At 40.5% G+C, this 25,400-nt stretch overlaps 1 protein-coding gene across 2 annotated transcripts in view; it reads left to right on the forward strand.

Moving 5' to 3' along the window:
• Positions 1 to 25,400, forward strand: part of EPDR1 (ependymin related 1) — a 32,839-nt gene that overhangs the window by 1,913 nt on the left and 5,526 nt on the right. The window contains exons 1-2 of one of the 2 annotated variants that reach the window (XM_040550400.1): positions 6,243 to 6,445; positions 25,164 to 25,372. In XM_040550400.1, coding sequence (XP_040406334.1) covers positions 6,258 to 6,445; positions 25,164 to 25,372 — 397 coding nt within the window. In that variant the 5' untranslated portion in view covers positions 6,243 to 6,257. Of the gene's footprint in view, positions 1 to 6,242; positions 6,446 to 25,163; positions 25,373 to 25,400 lie in introns of those variants that run through there. The other variant, XM_040550399.1, reaches the window with a different exon arrangement.

Consider the following 25,400-nt stretch of genomic DNA (forward strand, 5'->3'; position numbering starts at 1 on the left):
ACATTTTCCACTCAGGGTCAGATTTTGGCTTTTGCCAAGATCTGCTCTTTTTACGTTTTTGGTAAATATTTTCTCTGGACTCAGTTCTGTCTGGGCTGATAGTGCTAGAGAGAGGCACAGTGCGGGCAGGTGCACTGGATGCGTCCCGCTGTTGGTTTTGCCTGCATTTTTTGTTGTAGACAATTTCTGATCTCAGGCATCCCTGCTGTTCCCGGGCTGACCGTGTTTTCTGCCATCCAAGACCGGAGGGTGGTTTTGTTATGAGGGCAGCTTGTGTCTGCTAAGGGTGTGACCCAGCTTCCATTGAAGTCAACGGAAGGACTCCCATTGATTTCAGTGTGTGCTGGATCAGGTCTGGCTGTGATCACGACTTCATTTCACATTGGACACAGTGAGTCATAAACTGAAGCCTTCAGAAGTTAAAGGCGAGGGGATTTATCCTGCCTTTTGAGAAAAAACCTCTCTTCCACTCTGCTTTGATGTTGGCAAGAAAAGGATAATTACGCTGGGCAGTGACTACAAAAGCAGCAAGAAAAATAGTGCTATCTTGGTCTCAGGGGGAATTTCAGTCTAAATTCTCACAAACGGACACATTTGCGCCTGTCAGATGTAACTTACACACAGTAATCAGTGTTGGCCAAAGACCAAATTTTTATAGAAAGCATTTTCTGAATCTTACAAATGTGGGCCGTAATCAGACACAGCCTCATTGAAGTTGGTTGACTGAGGTTAATCAGGGACACAAAGATCTGCCTGTATGAAGTGGATTGCAGGCTCCTAACCACAAGAAAACTGAAAACTTTCAGTTTTCTTTGTAGGTATATGTTTCTAATTCATGTCATTTGCTGTGTGGCATTTTCATACCTACATCTACACGGTGTTTTGATTAAACTCCTGAAAGTAACCGTAAGGTAGATCGCCCATCACTGCTTCATTAACATCACTTCTTTACTCACCAGTCATCACATGGGCACCTGAAATCCCGTTGCTGTGTTGGTAAAGGCTGTCCTTTCCCCATCCGGCCAGCTGCAGCCTTGTCACCACCCATCTGAACAGCCACCATCCTCATGGGAGAACACAGCGATGAAAGACATCGCCAATGGCATGGGTCTTTGTGGGTAACACTGCTAACTGCTTGTGCTCCTCCTCAGAGAGAAAAAAACTACTGACTGTGATCTTAGGCTGAGATTTTTATAGGAGAATCCATTCTGGTTGGATTCATTTCTAAATTTTCTTTTTCACTTTTTTTACAGCTCCAGCCTTAGCTACACTCTGCATCTCTCTATTCACCTTACATTTTCTCCAGTGTACCTTGCCCTACTACTTCTTTCCCCTTTATGATCAAAATTTGGGGCATAGACAAGGAGAGCAGGGACGGTCTTCTCTTTTGGTTTTCTGAAGCACCCAGCAGGAAAAAAGAAAAGAAAACAAATGGAGATTTTATTGATCAGAAATTGCCTTTTCCTGTTTGGAAGAGGTCATGCCAGTTGGGTTATTATATATGATGTGATATGAGAGTACTCAGAACAGATCTCTAGAGCTCTTAAGGCAGAGCTGTGTAATATTACCCGTTAAACACAGGAGGTGTTTTTTAATCCTTTATTTCCTACTGCATGGAGTTGCTTCCTCATGTGTCCTCTGTGTGTCAATCTTTCCTTGCTCCTGTTCAACCCTCTGCTGGCCATCGTCGCTGAACACTTCACCGAATAGGTAGCAGTCATCAGCACAGTTTTGCTGTTGTTGTGTCAGGTGTTTGTGTTGTTATAAGGTAATGTCTTCCTTTGGGTTCAGATTTGAGTGTGACATCACTGCAAACTGCTTTAAGCCCTGCCACTGTCAAGGTCTAAACCCCAAATCCCATTGACTGCAGTGTGGCAAGTTTTATTCCTCCAGAATGCCACACGTCCTGCATCACTTTTTTTTTTTTTTTTTTTTTTTTTTGAGAAACAGAGCAAGAAACATACATCCTGGCACTGCTGAAGCCACTCAAGAGGTAGTAGTACTCGGTTATGAAGGAAGGAAGGCATGAGGTGGGGAGGGAGCAAAAAACCATGCAGGTGTTGTTTGAGGGTTGGGGTGTTATATGTTGTGTTCATGGAGTTTCACCCTTAGCTTCCATATTATTTTTTGCAGAGTGATATTCAGAGGAGACACAGTAACACGTTGTCCTATAAGACGTGGCGATGGTGAGGAAGAAGGTTTTTCCATGTGATCAGCAACGTCACTAGGAGGAAAAAAATTAATTTATCTCTTCTATGAGTGTCTTCTAACAGGAATTTCCGTGAGACATTTGCATTTGTTATGCAGTGTGCAGCACATAGGGATGCTTGCACATTTGAGATTGCAAGGTTTGTTTTCCTAACAGCCATAACTGCAGAGTAGGAAAAAACAACAACAAAACCAAACCAAACCAAACCAAAAAAATCAGCCCAAAGATATTATATCAGTGTTTGTTTAAAAATAGAACTGAATGGTGGTAATTTCTTCAGTTTTGATTGTAGTTGCAAAAGACAGGCTCAGGTATGAACAGGATTAACTCCCTCACTCTGCAGCAAAAGCTGCTAGTGCAATAGAGGAGTAACGAAGCTGTGTTTAGAGAACTACATCCATCATTCCTGCAGGGTGTTTGTGTACATGTGTCAATCCTTGTCCTGGACTGAAGAGAAGCACTGTCTGGTCAGGTGCAAATATAAGAGCATTCGTCAGGAGAAGAGGCGATGACGTTTGAGAATAAACAGCGTGTGAGCACATGTGTCTGACTTATCTCAAGCTACTTCTTAGTTGTTTTAGGATGTGTGATTGTAAAGGAAAAAACAGTGGTGTCTGACCTATTAAAATCATATAATCCATCCATTCTGTGGTCATTATGGTGACTCAACAGGCTAAGTATTGCGCTACACTGAGCGACTGCAAATTTGTTTCCCAGACTTGGTTTTGGGAGTGGTTTCTGCAGCTTAACGTTTAGGGGAATGAACCATGGTCATGGGTAAAATTTTCAAAATTGGCCAAATGACTTGGGAACCCAAACCCCATTTTTTAAGATTATGTAGAATATGCAGACTTCTCAGACCCTTAATTTGCAGTGAAACATAGAACTGAGTTTTCAGCAGTTTCTCTATATCTAATGTGCATTCTTGGGATCTAAAATGCTTCATAAGCTGATGTGTTTGTAACACGCACATACTTACATGTTCACTCACTTTTGAGAATAAGAACTAAGGGAAGGTATTCAGACCTCTGTAGTTTACTTTCCTCCCATGTGTGCCAAATTCTTTCAGGTGCCTCCTGCGGGTAACAGGTATGAGTTTGGAGAAGCCAGCACCAGAAAGCTGCTGTGATGCATGGGGTTGGTGGCTGGATGCTGGGCAGCAGTCACTGGGCAGGTGCTAGTGAGAGCTGTCTGCCTTTGAGGCACAGAGGGTTGGCTGTTCAAGCCCTAACCTTTGCCTTCCTAGCGTGAGTTGATTTCCGAATTGGTTTACTGAGTTCCTCAGTGATGCTCCCTGCCAAGGCAGCCAGTTCCCTGGAGGAGACCAATTCTCAAAGAGGGGGGCCGTGGTCTGGGGGGGACTGCACAGAGGAGCATCTCGCCTGGACTTTTCCTTCTGCTTGCTTCTGTCTATGAGAGGCAAGAGACATTTTCTTTTTGAAGTTCTCAGTCTTACTGGAGGCTGGCCAGGCTATACAGCTCAGGGAGGCAGGGAAGCTCCTTGCCTTCATTGTTACAGTTGGGCTGGGTGGAAAGAGGTGAAAACACCGTTCAGAGGAGGAGAGTGAATGTCTTCAGGCATTGAGCAGCAGTGCTAACAAGCAAGTGGACTGTGTCAAAGGAAGCTGGGAGCTGTTGGCTTAGTAATGGTTTTGCTGTCTTCTATTTTATGCTTTTCATAACTTCCTTAGCCTGTAACATCTGTGTCAGAGTTGTGTAAAAAGAAAAGGAAAACCAAGAATAACTGAGTTAAGAATAAAGCAGTTCCACTGCTTGAGATGCCACACTTGGTGTGGCATAGTGCTCTCAAAACTCTTCTTTCTGCTCTGTATTCTGGAGCAGTTACGTACTGCACCAAAACACACCACTAGCCCCTGCTGCAAAAAATAAACTCTCTCTTAAATTTGAAAGACCAGGATCCAAAACCCTTTAAAGCTGGAAAGAAAATGTAGATAGCCAATGTCCAGCGATCTCAAACTGATAATTTGACAGTGTGCTGGTCAGTGTGTTTAGAAACTGCTGTCAGACATTCAGTGGGGTCATTGATACCCATCAGTTATAAATGCTGTTGACCAGATGTTCTTAAAAAAAATAGAGTTCCTCATGATGAGGTTTTGTTTTTCTAAAAAACATTGTTAAATGATAGCCACTGGCATGATACTGCTGTTGATAATAGTGGACATTGGCCTCTGCCTTTTATCCATCTAAACCCTTTAAAGTTATGGGAATGCTTCCTCCTTCTTATCACATCATCCTTGTCTATTTGAACTCTGTGGGATAAAGTGTGTTTGCACTGTCCAGGACATTGACATTTATGGCTTGTTTTGTAATATTGGATGTAACAGAAAAAACTTAAAAAATTAAAGCTACACGAGGATGGCACTGAAGATGTTATACACCTACATTTCTGGAACTCAAATCAGAGGACCAGAGTTTGCACAAGATAAATCACTGTCACTTTTATTCAGGGATTTTATTTTATTGTATTGCTTTTTTTTTTTTTGCTTTTTTTTTTTTTCTAGAGGGTTAGGGTGCAAATGAATTTATAGAGAGAGAGATTCAAGTTCATAATTTGTTCTGTGCTCACAGACAGCATGCAAACAGATGATGGTGACGTGACTGCACAGCTAAATAAACACGATGAAAGGAATCTTTATATTCATGATCTTAATTTGGGCTCTATTCATCTTGAGGCCTGATGTAATTCAGATGGCACAACTGGCAACATCACACCTATTCTCCCAGGACCAAATGCCATTTGTCTGAAAAAGCATCTTCTTTAAGGGATACACCCATAGCCTTCTCATATACAGAAGATCTTTCACTGTTGTGAGCTGAGAAAAAATTGACTGTACGTTGATTTCAGAGAAATCAGAGGGGAAAAATGTCACAGTGTGTGACATGATGGGGATTTAGAGCACAACTTCTTCCTAGTGATGTGTATCCATCAGTTTCTTCTGTGGCCGCTACTAGGCTGAGGGGTAGGTGCATGCCTGGGCTCCCACATTGCAGGGTGAGGGAGTTTGCTCCGGTATAAAGTGGCTGGGGCATAGTCCTGGGATTAGGACTTAGGAGCTACTGCTGCCTCTGGGAATTTGGAGAGAGAGCCATAAGAGCTGAGGACACACTGATTTTTTCAGTCCCATGATACGTCTTCCATATGCAGAGGATCTGTATTTTCCTTGACATACCAGAAAGAGAAGGGTTTTATATATTCGGTCAACAGGAAAAAGATCTTTACATGACTTTTTGTTTACTTTTGTAACTCAAGGTTGAAAGCTTAGTGAAGTCAATGAGAATTTTGCGTTTGGCACAAGGATCTCATCCCAGGACTGTATGTTAGATGCACATCTGTAACGTATATACAAGAAATACATTTCTCCGTTTCCAGTTCAAACTGAGCCTCAATTCCTGAGGTTGGTCCACACTGCCAAAAATGAAACCATCATTCACTCTCCAGCCTTATAGATGACAGCAATGGTAAAACTGTGGTGGACAGCTTTCAGTATTGTGTCATCTGAGTGGAACTGGGAGATGTGGTGATAAAACCTGTGCCTCTGAATCTGGTCCACACCCTGCCTCTGCCAGCACTTCCAGGGATGAATTTTGGTAGGCAATTGCCAGTTAGAGGAGATAAAGTGATCAGGGAAGGAGGCAGGATGTTTTAATTACAAAAACAAAAGACTTCCCTCTCCTCCCCCTTTTTTTTTTGTTTACCTTCCCTGCATTTCATTTTTCAATCCATTTGTTCACTAATGTACCTAATTTTCATGATATTATCCTATTGCTGTTGATTGGTTAGCATTGCTATTGATTTGTTCATGTGATGAGAACTTAAGAGAATTTTCTCCAGCTAAAGACTGTTTTGTTTTACATATCAACAGATTTGGCCATTTAGTAACTGTGGGGGACAGGTTTTCAGCTGGAGGAAATTTTCATAGACGAGTGAAGTCAGTGAAATGGTAGTCATTTATGCTGTTAACTGCATGCAGGTCATGAGAGAGCCTTTTTTCATGCCTATCACGCTAGGCCTGCCTTCTCTTTCCATATGACCTGTGGCCATCCAGCCAGTGATGTTTGGGCTGTAGGTGTGTGTAGCTGCAGCAGCAGAAGTCCAACTCCTCACCTGGACGCTGCTCAGCTCCAGAGCTTTCTTCAGAGGACCTTCAGCTTGGCCTTCCCTGTAAATTTGCAAGGAATTGCTCGCTTGCATCTTGCTGAGCTCTCCCTCTCAAGGTATTTTTTTACCTGTTGCTCTTCTTTACTTGAAGGGGAAATTATTTCCTTCTTCAGAGTGTTTTTCAAGTATGGTATAGTGTCTGGCACACTGGGGAAGGGTGATGTCTGTGTGGAACAGGACCACATTGTGCAACATTTTGGCTCTCTTAGAATAAGGAGCGTTATGCATGGCACTGCATAACCTGAAGTAGCACCAGGCAGTGAAAATTGTCCTCATTACTGCCAAACAGACCTGTTTGTTTAGTCTGTTTTTGTTTACTGCCTTATTTTTATGGCCCTGAGGGAGATGCATGTGTGTTGAGAAGAGATATTAGGTTCCATAGGAAATTGTGTCCTTCCATGGCTTTTTTTTCCAATAGCATGGTTGCTCTCTGATACCTGAGAGTCATAGGTCAAGGACAGGATTTTCTGCCAAGAGTTCATTCCTGTACGTGAAAGAACAGGAGGTTCAATGTGTGAGACAATCCTTGTGTTCAGTAGTGTATTAGTTTCCAGAGTTTGTACCTTTTATACTTTTATACACAAGAGTAAATTAGGGGTTTTCAACAGCAGCACAACTGTCCTTGTCCAAAAACTAATTTATGACAGGTGGTAGTGAAAAAGAAAGAATCACTTGTTTCCGTCTGAACTTTTACTTGTTTTCATTTTTTTATAAATATAGATCCTTGACAAACATTTATTTGAGAATCAATTTAATCATTTTTTGAAGGTTATGCTTACACATCTGGCTTTATGTCCCATTTGATTATTAAAAGAAACTTCCTTATGCCACAAAAAAGTGAACAAGGTAATAGTATTTTTTGGAATTCTTTCTTTTGCACTGAGAATTTTCTTAGTAGTATTCATAATAGTCAGTAGGGTTGCTTCTATAGCTTAGCAATGGGCATATTTTTGCTATTTCAAATTTTCTTTTCAGATTTTCATGATTTTCTGAATTTCTGGCATCAGAACATGAATTTGGCAGGCACTTTCTTTTTGTAGAGTACTCATACGGTAGTCATTACAGTTCTTCAATCTTTGGCTATTAAGATTTCACATGCCTCGGGAGCTACTTAGCTGTTCATTCTGTGAAAGCCTGTTTTATCCTTTTCATTCCTTATGAAATGAAATTTACTCTTTCTTTCTATCATTATTATGTGGGCCAAATCCAGCCCAGAGGGGCTGTCTTTCCCAGCTGAATAGCTTCATGCTGCTTCCATAGTTGTCTGGCAATGCTGTATTGGAAAAGTAGTGTAAAAGTCAATGGTTATATGTGCAGATGCCACACTACATGTGTATAGCATATTTCTTTTGCGTATAAAACAATTCAGTGTTTAGTTATTTTTTGATATTATTAATTTCTTGTCTGTCAAAAAAAAAAAAAGAGGACTTCAGTGGTTAAGATCTGGATTATCAGATATCATTGGTATAATAAGGTACCAAATCAATCTAAATCTGGAGCGCTCTCTGGATGTTTTTGTAAATAAAAAATACTATGTTTCAAAACTTAATGGAGATATATGTGGAACTGCATAACTGTCTGATTCAACCCTTATGTCTCCAAGGAGCCATCTAAAAGCTGCAGGATACAGAGGAGCATCAGATATGTAGAATTATGGAAGTAGTAGTGAAAATCTTCATTGCTGCCTTCTTTCAGATCTTATGAAGTTCCAACCCAGTGAAGCAATTTTCCTCTAGCTCCTCCCTAAATTATAAGTAAAAGCAATCTATTCATTGTAGTTGAAATTGTCTTTTAGAGTGAAATATTCAAGCAGTTGTTAACTCTTAAGTTCATTAAACTTCTTTGTCCTTCTCAGCTGGAAGGTAGCTTTGCGTGCTTACTGGGTATTTTACTTTCTACAAGTAGTAGGTATCTGGAGGATAATTCATAATGAAACGTGATATTGTGACTGATAGCAAAACGATGTAGAAGACCAAGATTACCACATGCATTGCAACATCACATATTAAGGCCAGTTACAATGAACCTTATTTCTTTGCTCCATTTAAAAAATAACATTGTAATGAGGCCCTGCATATTTACCTTTTGGTCAGTTGAATAGTTCAGAAGTGATGCATTCCAAAAATGGCTTCATTGATTCTTGTTGGTTGACTTCTTGTGCAGTCAAGTGCTCTTCAGAATCTGCTTCTTTATAGCTATTGCCAAATATTATTTCATATTTTTGAGTGTATGTTCAAAACATGTTGTCAACATCTTCACTGAAGTTAGCAGTAAAGCAGTAAAAGCTTTATGGCATCTGTAACTAATATCCCAGGTTGTCTATTGGAACAAACTGTTTTCTAATAGATTTTTATGTTTTAAGAAATAACATTTTTTCTTAAGGCTTTAATGAGGTGAGAAAGAAGGCTCCCCTAAAGAATCACTGCAGAATGGTACTATTTACCAGCAGGATAAAGAACAAAAATCTCTGCTTTTGTCCCATTGTATTCTTATTCTGAGCTTGGGACTAGTTACAGAGCAAAAATGGTGTAGGATAGCAATGAAGGTGGTGACCTTACAGGACTTTCCACTGAGGTTTCAGTCTCTGATGTTGCCCATTTCTGTCTGGTCTGGTAGTGTCACGCTTAGCAAGCAATTTTGGTCTGTTGTCCTCCTGTCATTTCTTTGTGGGAGTTCAGGGTAAGGTCGCTACTTCATCCGAAAATCAGGTGGCTCAGAAGGTAAGAATGCTCCTAAACATGTGGTGTGCTTTGCATTTGCCATTTATTTTCAAGAGTTTGGGTGAAACTCTGCACAAGAAGGTTGGTGCAAGGCTGACACTGTGCCCAAAAAGCTGAGAATTGCACAGAATCATAGAATGGTTTGGGTTGGAAGGGACCTTAAAGACCATGTAATTCCACTCCCCCAGCCATGGGCAGGGACACCTCCCACCAGACCAGCCCCCTCCAGCCTGGCCTTGAACACCTACAGGGATGGGACATCCACAGCTTTCTCAGCAACCTGTTCTCTTTAAGTAGTCTGTCCGCGTGGATACCTGTTGTTTCGGAAGTGGATGTTTCTGAGGGGGAACGGCCAGATTTTCCCCAAAGTTTTCAAAGGGTATTTTAGTGCAAGGCAGTGCTAAGGACTTTTAAACGCTTGTATGGGGCACAGAGTTGAAGCAGTGAGAGCAGCAAAGAGACATCTCATTTTTCATTCTTTCAGTATCTCCTAATACCATTTCCAACTGTGGTTTTATCATATTCAGATACTTTTCTTGCCAGGAAAATTATGATTCTGCCATACTGTTAGGCAGCCAGCACTGGAAAGTTTACTCATGCTATGCAGTTATGGTAATTCTCAGAGGAAGTTTATTATTTGGAAAACAGAGCTCCATACAGGATGAGGAATTCTTACTACAATTAGTTCCCAAATTAATGTATCACTACTTAATTAGATCCAGATTTCTTGGCCTGCATCTTTTGTAGAAGAAACACATTTTTTTCCTTATCTGTGGTGGCATCTGGGGACTGGGAAGCCTCCTTTTATCACTTCAAATACCTGTGCATGTAAACACAGATGGATTTGCAAAGTCAGACCAGTCTGTTACCTTGCCTTTCTCAGAAAAGAGTGAGATTTGGATAACATGGTTGATTAAGTGTGGAGGTATGGTTTCTGCTGTACTTTTTATAGAGGAAAAAATGATTTATGGGACAGTAAAAGGAGATAGTGGTGGGAGAGTGGACACATGCCTTGCATTTTCTTTATTCCTCTTTTTCTTGAAGAGTGAAAATGAAAAATCAAATTACCTCAGCGTAGCAGAAGAGGAAAGAGTTGCTATTTTTTTTAACTTACTGTTTTGGGCTGCCTGTCTCCAAAACCAAATGTAAGCATGCAGATATTTATGCTCAATACAATTATGGGTATTCTTTGTATTTCTCACAATTTTTAGTTTGTTGCTGAACTTTAGGAGAAGATGTTTTCACATCATACATACCTCATAGGCAGGGTATTTTAAGCTCATAAATCCTTAATGTGAAGTAACCTAGACTTTGAAGTAGAAAACAGTTGGTCAGGCAGAGGTGGAGGCAGAACTGGGTCTAATTCAGATACATTCAGGGTACCTGCTCCTTAACATGGTCAAGCCAGGCCCGAGTGATGCACAGCCTGGCACGGAGGCACAAGCTGCTGCTTGAGGCACTGCCAAGTGTTGGTAGCACATCTGCTTAGCTGGGTCCCAGTGAATGGATTCACAGTGGGTCAGCTGGGCTCTCCTCTTTTACTGGTGTTTGGAAGTCTCACACACGTCTGAAACACACTTTGGTTCTCTGAATTTCCTTCCTCTGAAAGAATGGAAAAACTCACTTAGAAAGCTTGTATGTCTCTGCAGGATATGTATTGTAACTGAGATGCTTATATACTGTAGCAATAGTAACTATAAACATTGTTCAGTGTGTTCAATGTCCTCTGGATTATTATTATTATTTTTTACCATGGAAGTATTCTTCAAATATCCAGTATTCTCTGACACATTGGCCTAATGAATTACTTGCTGTCTGCAATTGACAGACGCATTTATAATCAGTCTGGTCTTCGTAATTATCCCCCAAAATATTTCAATGCAGTTTTGTGCTGTAGAAATCCATAGATAACTTCTGTATTTTAGAAAATGTCACTTAAAATCTTATGAAAAGGGCGAAAACAGTATGTATATTATGTTAGCCAAGAAGTTAGTGTGGTGTCTGAACAAACATCAGATATATCAACAAAATTCTGCTTAAATCGTTATTAGTCTGAACTGTTCATGTAGAAATTACACTTTGTTACAGCTGATCAGAGCAGCCTCTGGGTGCTACCATGAGCTTTCTGACTAGGGATATACCTGCTATTTGGAGGGGCTTAATGGATCTGCATCCAGCAGCCTTCTGCATCCTCTGCTTCTCCAGTTGCTTCAGGAAAAAATGCACTGATGTGGCCCTCTGAGCCTTGTGCCCAAAGCCTGGCCGCACTGATAAGCAGTTTGCTGGGGAAGATGGACCATATTGTCACAACCATGATGTAAAAAATAGCTTTTGCTTGCTGTCCTCTAAAGCTTTAAGGATAGGGAGTATTTCTGGGTTGATAAAAGGGAAAAGGAGGTGAGCAGCAGCCGAATTGCCATCTCACCCACAGTGAGAGTTTCCTCCCTGATTTTTGCTCCTCAACTCACCTAAACTGTAATAGCTCTGTCCCTAAACGAATCCATCTACAGGGTTAACTCAATACAGAGAATGTAGGAGAGGGAGTACCACGAGATACACAGCAGACCAGAGAGAGCAGATAAATGAAAATGCTGCAAGGATTTTCCATGAGTGAACTCATTTTTCTGAGTTTCCACACTCTCAGTACTAGGATTTTTGTCAAGTTAGCTGTAGCAAGTGACTGCATTAAAAAGGCCCCAAAGAGGTTTTTTTTTTTTTTATGACAAAAAGATGTTTCAAATAACTTAAGCACTTTTAATTTAATAAAAAGTAATAATGTAATTTAATAATATAATAATAAAAATTAATATAAAATAATAAATTACAATTTAAGATTCAAATAATTTAAGCTAACAATATAAAGATATTAATTACTTCGCCTAAAAACAAAGCCCAGAATGCTATGAATAAGAGAAGAAGAAATATCATGAGACCCAGAATATTCAGTCAGTTTAAACTGCTGTTACAATGCGTAAAGAACAATCATCTCCTGACAGCCAGGGGAAACAGGAGAGATTGCAGGGAAAATCTGGTATATACAAGAGTGATTTGTGCAGATGCATTTCCCTAGGGAGAGGATTCAGGCGTTTCTTACACAGATTTCAAAAATTGTCTAGTAATTTTGGGCACCTCAATTTTTCAATGGTTACACTGGCACAATGAATTTTAGAAAACACTGACTACTGTTCCTCTGAAAAGCAGCCCTCTTCATGTATCTTAATGTTGGGTGTACAAATTATGAAGATGTTCAAAATCACTGGTCAGTTTTGAAAATCTTGCCCATTAAATGTGTAAAAACACAATTAGAAACACCAGAAAGCTACAATATGCAAATGTAGTTTAAATTATAAATAAAGTCATTTGTGCTTTGAAAACAGAATTTTTTTTTATGATAGTTATCTGTTATAGGAACAGTAAAAGAAACTAATTTTTGTATATACAGAAGTTCTGAATTCATATTAATTAAGGAAGCTCAAATAAAACTGTGACTCCCTACCAGTATAAAATGCATAAGCTCTGTGTTGGGAAGAAAACAAATTTTAAAAAATTTAGGTAGACATACCTGTTTGCTAGAGACTTTGGTTTGCATTTGTGTCACATGCTAAATGGTAAACCTATTTCTGTCATGTTTTAATCAGCATGGGTAGTCTAAACATGTTCAATAAGTCTAGTGACCTTTCCCTGAGTCATGGAAAACTTTCAGCTGTGCCAGTGCAGTATATTTATACCAATATTATTTACAGGTCTTGTCCTCCTTGCTACTGTTTCTTAGAACTGTCCTTGAATGAAAAATAAATATGTCAGGTTTTTAATACAATTAAAATGGCTATAAACTTTCTTAAAAATAGAATTGTATTCTTAGCTACTCTTACTTTAGGTGATTGCTGTCTTCAGGAATGAAGACATGTTTCTGTGATGGACTAACAGATAATCTGTGAGTTCTCCATTGAGTACACAGATGTGTACACTAACGTGAGTACTCAATAGTTTGAAGGGAAAGATTTTGAAATGCATGTTCATCTATTAAATATTTATCTATTTGCGGTCCAGATGATTTTTAAGAACATACTGAGCTCTGTCAATACAGAATATGTAGGTAGGTGATTGTTTTCAGTGTAGACACTAATTTGGCACAACAATTTCGTTGCAATAGCATTCACAGTGTCATGTTTAAAGATGGATAGTTCTTTTATTTTCTTTAGATGGACTCTATGTTGAATCTTATTCTTGCAGTTTCTCTTCTTTTGCCTTTACTGGCCACTTCCTTAGGGTATTGCTTTAGGGAATCTGTAGTAAGATTGTTAGGATAAAACAAACCAAATCAGGCTGTTATGTGTTTCTGTCTCTAAACCACTTTGTAGCCAGTGGTTCCCTGTTAGTTTCTTGTGATGCATCATCGATATTGCTCACAGAGTAGTCCTACAATTTATGACATGGCACTGTCCTTCAAATCCCTAGGCTCCCCTTGAAATAAGAACAGAGGCTCAACTTTCTGCTGAGACTCCCGAGAGAGGATGGACAGTCACTGCCATTGCTTTTGGAAGGTCTTGGAAAATTATCATAGAATCATAAAATGGCTTGGGCTGGAAGGGACCCCAAGGATCACATAATTTCAACCCCTCTGCCATGGGCAGGGACACCTTCCACCAGACCAGGTTGCCCAAAGCCCCATCCAGCCTGGCCTTGAACACTTCGAAGGATGGGGCATCCACAGCTTCCCTGGACAACCTGTTCCAGTGCCTCACCACCCTCTCATTAGATAATTTCTTCCTTATATCTAATCTAAGCTTACCCACTTTTAGTTTAAAGTTATTAAATTGTCACCAAAGGTTGTTCAGCACCTCTGGGTAGGCAGCAGTGTTGAGGATCCAAGTCAGTCATAGAACTGATAATTTCAGGACTAATTTATTAAGCTTACCTGTTACCAGAAGAGTGAAGCAGCCATCAGTATTCAAGCATGACCTACACGTAAGGCAGAGAAGGTCTCTGAGTCACCATGTAAGCTGCTCCTCCATCCTGGGGAAGCAAAGCTTTATTTGGCATGTTTCTGACCCCTGCTTTTCCTGTGAAATCTGGAACTTAAGAAAATTCAGTAGAAACCTGTTCCTGCAATGCCTGCACATACAGAGTATCTCAGTTAAACCCTTCTTGATGAAAATGATGCTCTTTTCTTCCAGTGCTACCTTCAGTGAACAAGAAGAATGATTGGTATTATTTTTTAACTTGTTATATACTGGGCAAGCTTATTGTGTCTTGCTTTTGTAGACTAAACAGGCCCAGTTTCTTCATAGGTCATGTTTTTTAAACATCACATTGTTCTTGCTGTTCTCTGGACTATATCCAGTCTGTTTATCTGTTCTCTTAAGTGTGGCATCCAAAACCAGAAAGAGCATTACCACTCTGACCTCACCAGGGCTAAGCAGAATAAAATAAATGACCTCCCATGTCTTGCATATCATACTGCTGTTAGTAGGTCTGAAAGTAAGCTTTACTTTTGGTAACAGGTCCATGTCCTGTTTTATCTTTAGTCCATGATTTACAGGACTCACAGATGCTCTTGTTCAGAACCGCTGTCCTAGCAATTATTTCACTTTTTATATATGTGTTTATGTGCAATCCTTGCCCTTTTTAACAACTTATGCTTGTTGATGCTGTATATAAATTTTTGATATACATTGAAGTTGATCATCTGGATGAATCTGATCTTTTTTTAAAGTGCTTGTGACCCTTTCTGACTGGGTTTCATTAGTGAAGTACGTTCTTCATCAAGAAAAGCCTTTAATGACTACAACCAGGCCCAAGATAGATGTGTTTCAGGGGAGGGAGGTGTCTCCATTTTAAAGGGCTTCCCAGTATTGATATGGAAAACTTGTAGCTATTTTCATTCTCTGCAATACAGCATCTTGTGGATTTGAACTTGCTTCATTACATTATAGGGAAGAAGCAAAAGCATTTTGTGGACATGGTTATGGAGATGTGGGCAGAGGGATAGGTGAAGGCAAGACACCACTCAGCAGATAAGCGAGGGCTGTAATTCTCTGCTTTTAACTTCTAATCATGATGTGATCCCTACAGTCAGGGCTGTGAGGAATCCCACTTTTCTGTGCTCCTGCCTGCTGAGATCTGGGTGTCCCTTCTCAGCTTTAAATCTGTTCCATTTTAAGGCACGTGGTCCTTCTCTGCCCGAGGTGAAGGTAGCGCTAACTGTAGGCTTACCTTCTTATAGCATTACCATTTATTGTACCACAGATCAATGGATATGTGTTCAAAATGCCATTTTCTTTATAGCAATGGAGCAATTAACATTTGTTTCTAATGCTGCCTCTTCAGACATTCCCCTTTTTTCCCCTAATTCTTTTATTTTCCACACTTGCAGTCTACTCCACCTGGACTTTTCATGCCCCGACTCTTTGTATTTGAATCCAGTCACAGCAGTGTGCCCTGGCAGCCAGGAGAGCCAACCATATCCTGGGGTGCATCAAGCACGGCATTGCTAGTCGGTCAAGGGAAGTGATTGTCCCACTACTCTGCGCTGGTGCGGCCTCACCTCGAGTACTGTGTGCAGTTCTGGGCACCACAGTACAAAATCACAGAATCACAGAATCAAAGCGGTTGGAAGGGACCTCGAAAGATCATCGGGTCCAACCCCCCTGCCAAAGCAGGCTCCTTAGAGCAGGCTGCCTGGGTAGGCGTCCAGACGGGCCTTGAATATCTCCAGAGAGGGAGACTCCACAACCTCCCTAGGCAGCCTGTTCCAGTGCTCTGTCACCCTCACCGTGAAGTTCTTTCGCATGCCGGTGCAGAACTTCCTGTGCTCTATCTTGTGGCCATTGCCCCTTGTCCTATCCCCACAAACCACTGAAAAGAGGTTGGCCAAATCCCTCTGTTTCCCACACCTCAGGTATTCATACACATTGATAAGATCCCCTCTCAGTCTTCTCTTCTCCAGGCTGAACAGACCCAGGTCTCGCAGCCTTTCCTCATAGGGAAGATGCTTCAGGCCCCGTATCATCTTTGTGGCCCTCCGCTGGACTCTTTCCAGGAGATTCCTGTCTTTTTTGTACCAGGAAGCCCAGGACTGGACCCAGTACTCCAGGTGAGGCCTGACCAGGGCGGAGTAGAGGGGGAGGATCACCTCCCGTGACCTGCTGGCCACGTTCCTTTTAATGCATGCCAGGATCCCATTGGCCCTCTTGACCACGAGGGCACACTGCCGGCTCATGGTCAGCCTGTTGTCTACCAGGACCCTCAGGTCCTTCTCCTCAGAGCTCCACTCCAGCAGGTCGTCCCCCAGCCTGTACTGGTACGTCCGGTTGTTCCTTCCCAGGTGCAGGACTCCACACTTGCTCTTATTAAACCTCATTTGGTTTCTTCCTGCCCATCTCTCCAGCCGGTCCAGGTCTCACTGAATGGCAGCACAACCTTCTGGCGTGTCAGCGACTCCTCCCAGCTTTGTGTCATCGGCGTACTTGCTGAGGGCAGACACTATTCCCTCATCAAGGTCGTCGATGAAGATGTTGAACAAAACCGGACCCAGCACTGACCCCTGGGGAATGCTGCTAGTCACAGGTCTCCAGCCGGACTCTGCACCACCGATCACCACCCTCTGAGCTCAGCCAGTCAGCCAGTTCTCAACCCACCTAACTGTCCACTCCTCTATCCCACACTTTCTGAGCTTTGCTATCAGGATGTTCTGGGAGACAGTATCAAAAGCCTTGCTAAAGTCAAGGTAGATGACATCCACTGCTCTCCCCCCATCTACCCAGCTGGTGATGTCATCATAGAAGGCAACAAGGTTGGTCGAGCACGACTTCCCCTTGGTGAATCCATGCTGACTACTCCTCATAACATTCTTCTCTTCCAATTGCTTGGAGATGGCATCCAGAACGAGCTGTTCCAACACCTTTCCAGGGACAGAGGTGAGACTGACTGGCCTATAGTTTCCCAGATCCTCCTTCTTGCCCTTCTTGAAGACCGGAGTGACATTGGCTATCCTCCAATCTTCAGGCACCTCTCCTGTTCTCCAGGACCTTTCAAAGATGATAGAGAGCAGTTCGGCGATCACCTCTGCCAACTCCCTTAGCACACGTGGATGCATCCCATCAGGACCCATGGATTTATGTGCGTTGAGCCCACTCAGGCGCTCCCCAACTACCATCGGGTCAACCACGGGGGAGCCCTCCATTTCCCAGCCCCTTTCTCCCCCCACCAGGGTCGAGGAGTCCCAGGGGGGAGTCCTTGAAGCAAAGACTGAAGCAAAGAAAGCATTCAGTATCTCCGCCTTCTCGGCATCTCCCATTACCAGGACACCCCCCTCATTCAGCAAGGGACCTACATTATCCCTAGTCTTCCTTTTACTGTTTACATAATTAAAAAACCCTTCTTATTATCTTTTCTCTCTTTTGCAAGCCTCATCTCTAGGTGGGCTTTAGCCTTCCTCGTCGCGTCCCTGCAGGCCCTGACAACACTTCTATACTCTTCCCAAGAGGACATGCCCTTTTTCCACATTTCATAGACCTTCCCCTTCCTTTTGATCTTATCGATTAGCTCCTTGCTCATCCACGCAGGTTTCCTGTCCCCCTTCCCCAATTTCCTACTCTTAGGGATGCACCGATCCTGAGAAGAAGTGCTGTTTAAATGTAGCCCAGCTCTCGCAAGCACTTTTGCCTTCTAGCAACCTAGCCCAGGTTAGCCCTAACCTACAGCCCTAACCTACACCCAAAAAGGGTGTAAAACTGTTGGAGAGTGTCCAGAGGAGGGCGACGAAGATGGTGAAGGGCCTAGAGGGGAAGACGTATGAGGAGTGGCTGAGGTCACTGGGTCTGTTCAGCCTGGGGAAGAGGAGGCCGAGGGGGACCTCATCGCAGTCTACAACTTCCTTGCGAGGGGAGTAGAGGGGCAGGTGACCTATTCTCCATAATCACCACTGATAGGACCCGCGGGAACGGTGTTAAGCTGAGGCAGGGGAAGTTTAGGCTGGACATCAGGAAGAGGTTCTTCACCGAGAGGATGGTCGCACACTGGAACAGGCTCCCCAGTGAAGTAGTCACTGCACCAAGCCTGTCTGAATTTAGAAGCGATTGGACTGTGCACTTAGTCACATGGTCTAAAATTTTGGGTAGACCTGTGCAGTGCCAGGAGTTGGACTTGGTGGTCCTTATGGGCCCCTTCCAACTCGTGATATTGTATGATTCTATGATTCTATGATTTATGCACTCAGCAAACAGTATTGTTTTTGATTTATAGCTGCTGAAGGAAAAAGACCCGCACAAAGAATTCTGGATGAAATGAAGAAGTTATTTTTACATTGGAGGTGGGGAGGAAGAATGAAGTGCAGTGCCAGAACTTCAGGTTGCATTTATTTTCAGTGAAGTGAATCTCCATCTTCCACAAAGTTTATTTAAAAGTAAGCTATACCCAGATCTTTGGATAAAGATGTTAGAAAGTTAAAGTGTACTTAAGTTTCAGACTGTGTTGTCTGATTAGCCTAGCTGGCCTAATTTCCAAAATCCCTTGAAAATAGACCTAGTGTCTTTTTATTTTTATTTTTCACATTGGACAGGTATCTGAAAGACCTGAATCATCCCTTTTAAGGAAATCATTGCAGATGGAAGGTGGAAATCATTAATCTGGTACAAGTGAATATCCTCACAAATTTTTCCAGAGAGTATTCCACCACAAAGTAAAAGTTTGTTCTATCAGAAAAGGGACCTACTCCCTATCTGTTTTAAAGGGCAATCTGTTCTTCAAACTTTGTTATTACTTTTTATACGGGAATTCATACTGAAGAGCAACTAACTGGCCAAGTATGTGGGTGATAGGTTTTACAGTCTTAATGAAGAGTAACGTAGTTCTCTTGAATTTCATGTATCCCTGTTCATATAGTATGTGAAGATTCTTCTCTGTTTATGTATAGAAGTGAAGATGTATATGAAGCTGCAATGCCCAATCCTAGCTGAAAAAGTGTTATTTATTTTTTATTATTATTTTTTTATTCCAAAATAAATGCCTGGAAAAGGGAGATTGTTTAAGCTTAGTTATTTGTGATTGTGGACTTCATTCTTTTACGACTTTCTTATGTGTACAATAGATATTATTATATTGCGGCAGAGCTAAGATCCAATTTAATACCTTGTCTTTGAGCCTATTTCAGAGAAAAGTGTAAAAACTCCAGATAAATCTGACAATTAGAAGTAAAATTAAAAACAGAAACACAGGTATGTCTTTTCTGTATTTTTTTTTCTTTTCGGAAATACTCTAAATTATTGTAACCATGATTTTTCTGGCTATCTCTACATGTTACATTTCTACTTCCTTTTTTTTTTTTTGATTTTACATTTTTCCAAGCCCAGAGAGTGCCTTAATATAATTGCATGCTCAAAAGAACATTTTCACATCTCAGTTTTAAGCAGCCACTCCTTCAACTGTCTTATTTACTTCCCTTCTGTATATAATGCAAAGAAGATGAGAAGTATAATAAATAAATGATAATGTACCTCAGTCATTTCCCTCCTTTTTCCTTCTCTGCCATTCCTAAGGTCTTTAATAGATATTGAGATGAAAGTCCTGGCATTCCTCATTCTTTAGGGTCTTCTCTAAGTCCTGCTATGATTTCCCAGTAACCTGTATTATTGTTAACCTACCTCACAAGCCTCTTTATGGAAGCCAAACAAGAAAATAATCCCTGACCTCAAGTATATTTTGATATCATGTGTCTCTACTAGGATATACCATGTTGGCTAGGAGGTGATACTATTAATTGGAAAGCATTATGGTATTCTGGCCGCATCTTCCAATCCTTTTGTTTTGAGCTATGCTGTTGTCTACTGAAGACTCCGGTTCACAAACATACCATTATTTAGGGAAACACACAAATGCTCTCTATTATAGGCAGTACATCTTTTAGCCCCTTGTAAAACACAACTCTCTTAAACACAATTGTTTTCCTGAATTTCAACTTAAATTAGAATGCATTCTTCTCAGGGGTACCATTTGATGGATCAGGCTGTTTATTATGGAATGTCAAACTGTAAAAAAAGAACAGCCAGGGAAACAATGTTCTTGCTGAAGAACTTATTTCCCTTAGTGTTTGCCAAGTAGCTGATCTAATTTATGGAAAAAAAATAAAAGAATAAGACATTGCACAATTATTAATAAGTTTTGTAATTAAAGTCACAGAAATATGTAATTCTTCAGTTAATATAGCTTTGACTTCCAAATTTTGATTCCTATATTTAAGATCTTCTTTCCACATGAACTTCATCATTAACTGTGCTTTGGAAACTGGTAATACTGTCAGAGTTCCTCAGATACCTTGCTAATTACATACCTGTTACAGAGGGCTTGGTCATCTTGAAAATAAAAAAGGCTTTTACAATCTGTGAATGATTTAAGTCAGTCTAAAAGATACTGCTTTTACACAATATCAGATTACATTTGCTGTCACATGTATTTGCACAATACTATATTTGTACAATATACCATAATCCAGCATCACTGCCAAACATGTGAGATCAAATATGGTAAATTACTGTTGTTGTTGAGGTCTGATACACCAGAAGAAAAACAGAAGTCTGAAATTACCGAAACTTCATGGGAAAGAGGAAAAGATTTCCCAGAAATATACTGAAAAACGAATGCTTCTCAGTCTTGAAGTGAGCTAGCCAGAACTTTCCAAAAGCAGATGAATGTTCTTGACCTGAAGAGTGTTTATCAACTGTCTGAATGTCTGCTTAGCAGTTTTGCTCCTTTGAAAATTTTCTTAACCTGAAGAGATGAGAAGATGATATTTGTTAGTCATCCTTCTACTAGAGGTTCCCATTCACTCAGTACATCTTTCTTTGATAACAACTCTGTAGAAAGCAGTATTGTCACAAAAATTTTGTGGGCAATGTTATCAAGAGGGTATAAGATAACTAGAATTACAGATTTGTACGTGTCTATGTTCACAAGAACAGAGGATTTGTTTGGGATATTTCTAGTGGAATTTCATTTAGTTAGAAGTGTTTCTAACTTCTTTCAGAGTGTTTAAAAGCATCTTTTTACAAATAGAGATGGCAAAGAATTAAATAATGCAACAACGGCAGACAGATGTTCCACACATTCAGTTAATCTCAAAAAAAGAAGGCAAAGTTAGCTTTGGAATAATTGCAGCGAGCTCAACTTGATATTATAAATATCAAATACTGTTCCCTGCTGAGCAATACAACAGTTCTGATACAAATAATGCATAAAATTTTGCTTCCATTTTTTCAATTGCTTCATAATAATTACTAGGTAGTATAAATCCTGGCTAATGTGAGTGGGAGTTTTAAGGATAAAATAGCTGCAGCTGGGAAAACTGAGTCAACAGGTTAAAATCCTGGACACATAAAACCCCATATGTCTTTGCAGGAAAGAAACATCTGTTTTACAAGAGCCATTGTTCCATTGTTTTCTGAATTGTGGAATTGTGTTTCTGTTCTTTGTTAATACAATGCCTAGCACAACTGATTCTTGATCTCTGATTAGTGGCTCTTTGGTGTTATGGCAATTGAAAAATAAGGAATAAGAGGAATGGAATCTTAAGGCTCCGGTACTGTAAGTTGCTTGTCCAAAGCCACAGAGTGAAATGATGCAAAGCCAGTTTGAGAGCACAAGAAATTTCTTTTACCCTGTCTCAGCCTCAGACCATTATTTTGCTTCTTTCTAGAAAATGACCTTGTCTGATGTGCTTCGATATGACATGCATGCTGCTACCAGCACCTCTGCTCCTCTATCTCACTACAAAGGCAATTAGTCAGCCAGCTTCCTTCTAGACTTGAGAATTGAGAGGATCCTATGGAAGTGTAGAAGTAGACACCAGAAGTAGTGCAGATGTGTTGGATGGCATGCTGACTAGCGTGCTTCAGAACTGACAACTGGGAAGAGCATTGGGCATTTTTTGGCAGGGCTCAATGCAGAAGCACCTGAAGAAGAGCAAGTAGCACGGTCTCAAGTCTGACTTTTTTCTCACCAAATTTATCCATTTTCAGGCCCAGACAAAGGGAGCATTAAGGACCATGAGAGAGTCCTAGTAAGGGCATGAAGTGCATGAAGCATAGGATGGGTTAGGATGGAATAGGACAGGAAAGAAAGGGAAATAATTTCAGTCAAGCAAATAGGGTAACTTGTCCAAGTAAATTCTGCAAATTGCTTTGGGCTTTCTTGAAATTACAGTTAAAGGAATGAAATTCATATAAAAATAATATTAATGGTGGGCACAGCCTACAAATATGTTGCTTCTTTAGGAAGAAAAACAAAAACAACAAACTAATCACAAATCATTTCCTCTTCTGTTACTTTGCCAAGACCTATTTTCAGGACTCTGTGCTTCCCCTCAAGCAGCCAGTGAAATCTCAGGCACCTAAAGCAAATAGAGGCAGTGTACATAGGACTTGGCTGTTAAAAAAAAAAAAAAAAAAAAAGAGGAAATGATGGAAATGATTATGATTTTAAAATATTTTGGTTTAAAATATGCTAGATTGTAATTTTCATATCCACACACATTTCATTATTAATTTTGGCTGGTAAATGGTTCTGTTTATAGAGCAACAACATAACCATTCGCCTTTCATATGCAATTAAGCTTAGATCCTGTGTAATCAATCTTATGTTTCTGTGCTAGCTAATTCCAGGACACACACATGAACAATTCTCTTTAAAATTTAGATGTGAGGTACATCAGAGTGGAATAATGACAGCATAGATATGTTCACCAGCTTATCCATCAGTGTTGTTCACAGTGAGTAAAGCCACATTCTCTGTGGTTCTCATCTTGTGTGTGTGCCACTGTAGCCACTGAGTTCATGCCAGCAGTGGTTCCCTGCCTCTCCTGCAAGCAAAAATATAGGTGGTGGAGCCTCTTGCTTTGCAGAATGTATGCTACAGAGATGTTGAGTGATGAGTTTTACTTATTTGGATTTTTCACATTCTTTTTTTCATTGTTGCTGTTTTTTATACACATATTGCCATCTGCATGTAAGAGGCAAAGTCAAGACACTAGGCTTCTTTGGATTGTGGCCCTACTTGTGCAAGTACTGAGGTCATCTTACTGAAGCCACAGTGGCTATTCATGAGCTGGAAATTGAATGCTTGCATTTGTCAGATTGAGGTTTGAACTACTGCTTCACTTGAGTAAAGGTGGTACGTCTCCCTCATGCAACTATGTCAATTCTCAGGTTACAAAATTTAGAACAAAAGATACTTGCTCCATGAAATAATTTCTAAAGGAAATGATAAGGAAACAGAAAATGTGGAAAAAAATGTTAAAAAATAAATTAAAAAATCATGGGAGATAAGTTTTAATTGAAGATTTAAAGTAAAAAATAAATGAAAGTATGTACATTATATTCCCAGTAGCTTTTACTGCTTAATTAACATATTGGGGTTTTGTCCTTTCACAAAATGACTGTATTGTCATTCAAATACTTCAAATGTTATTAGGCTCATCTCTAAGGCATTCCTTATCCTGCTTTAATGGGAGTGAACGGGCCACCAGCTGAACAGTAGTTGAGTCATTACAGCCTGGCTGCAAACAAAAATCAGTGTATGTTAGTGTTATTGTGACTGTGTTCTCTGGACTGAGTATGATGTAAAAATTACAAACGTGCTTATGTGATAACAGGCTTTGATTTATATAAGGAATCAGGTAGTTCTTCAGTAGTATGCTCCACAGTGTTGCTGACATGCTTTTAAGCAAAGTTACACACTTCCCATAATGCAACCTTAAAATGACTTTGTGTCAGGGTGAGTGGGTGAATTGATTCCTATCTTATGTAGTTGTACAGTTCAATAATTAACGTTTTCAGTTGTTTTGATGTCAACTCTGTTTTATGTAAACTTTACTTCTCCCTGAAAAGACAAGGGCAAGGAATTGCAGATGGAAGGAGACACTACTACATATGGACAAGATGAAGCTGTGCCAGGGAATTAATCCCATCCCTTTCTTTTCTCTAGAGTCACTGAATGATACTAGACTGTAGCCAAATATTTCAGCTGAGATATTCACGGGATGCTTCTAGTTATGAATGTACAGTTCTAGGGGATTTAGAGTGTGGACCCTGACTCTCCTTGGCCAAAGGTGCAGAGCACTCCTGAGAATGGTCTGAATTGTGCTTTGAACAACTCATTGTGTGATAGTTAAGCCTCTTGCATTTTTGGTTGCATATTCAAAATCAGTTGATATTTGTGATAATTTCAATTTCAATTTCTCTCTGTTTTTATCTCATTATAAGGTAAGGATGATATCACTTTCTTTTATAGGTGAAGTCACTGCATTTGTGGTAGAAGCAACTATCGTAACTATGAAGTAAATGAAAATGTTCGTGAAGATGTTTATCATCTCCCTCTCAGAGCAGGGCTTTGTCACTCCTCTCCTTCCTGCTTTCAGTACTGCCTTGGGTCTGGTGGCTTCCAGAGAGAAACTTTGCCATTAGGAGGGAGAGCTTCTCAGTTCTGCATTTGGAACCACGTGTTCTCTGCTTCAGCAGCATATCCCACTAAGCTACCTGTGTTTCCACTGAGTGGCAAATACCACATCTAACCAGCACAAAGAAAGGCTCTACCACATTCATTCAGCCTATGCAAACAGATTTTTTTGAGAAGGCTTATAACTCAGCCAAATATGGGCAACTTCTTGTAAAAACTTCTCCCCTGCCAAATTTCAAGTTCTTTCTCCAAAACATGGAGGCACTAGAGCTTTTTAATGAAAAGGTTATTAAAAAACAAAACAAAACTAGTAATAAGAAGATGTTTTTCTCTCAGTTGTTCTCAGAAAAGTTGTTCTGTTGTTCTCAGAAATGGCTGAGCCAGTCCAGCCTGATTTATTTATTTTGGAAAGAGTCAGCTGAGACGAACTTTCAGCATGGGAAATTTCAGCCCAACTGGTTAGCCTTTCTCAGAGTTTTGGCAAAGTTAAAAGCAAGTGAAAACGGTCTTATACTGAGATGTCAAAGGCAAGCTTATCTATCGGCAGTGCTCCCTGTTTAGTATAGGAAAAGATTATCTACATTAACTTTTTTATTTTATGTTTCAGATTCTTTGAGTATATATTGCTCTATAAAGATGCAGTGATGTTTCAGATTGAGCAAGTTACAAAGCTTTGTTCGAAGATTGCTCTGACTGAGCCATGGGATCCGTATGATATCCCCGCCAATTCAACATACGAAGATCAGTACTACATTGGGGGACCTGGAGATCAAATTATGGTACAGGAGTGGTCTGACAGAAAACCAGCCAGGAAATGTATGTGCATACTTTTGTTTCATCTTAA

This window comes from Cygnus olor, chromosome 2 (assembly GCF_009769625.2).
Source record: "Cygnus olor isolate bCygOlo1 chromosome 2, bCygOlo1.pri.v2, whole genome shotgun sequence".
In the NCBI taxonomy this organism is placed as follows: domain Eukaryota; kingdom Metazoa; phylum Chordata; class Aves; order Anseriformes; family Anatidae; genus Cygnus; species Cygnus olor.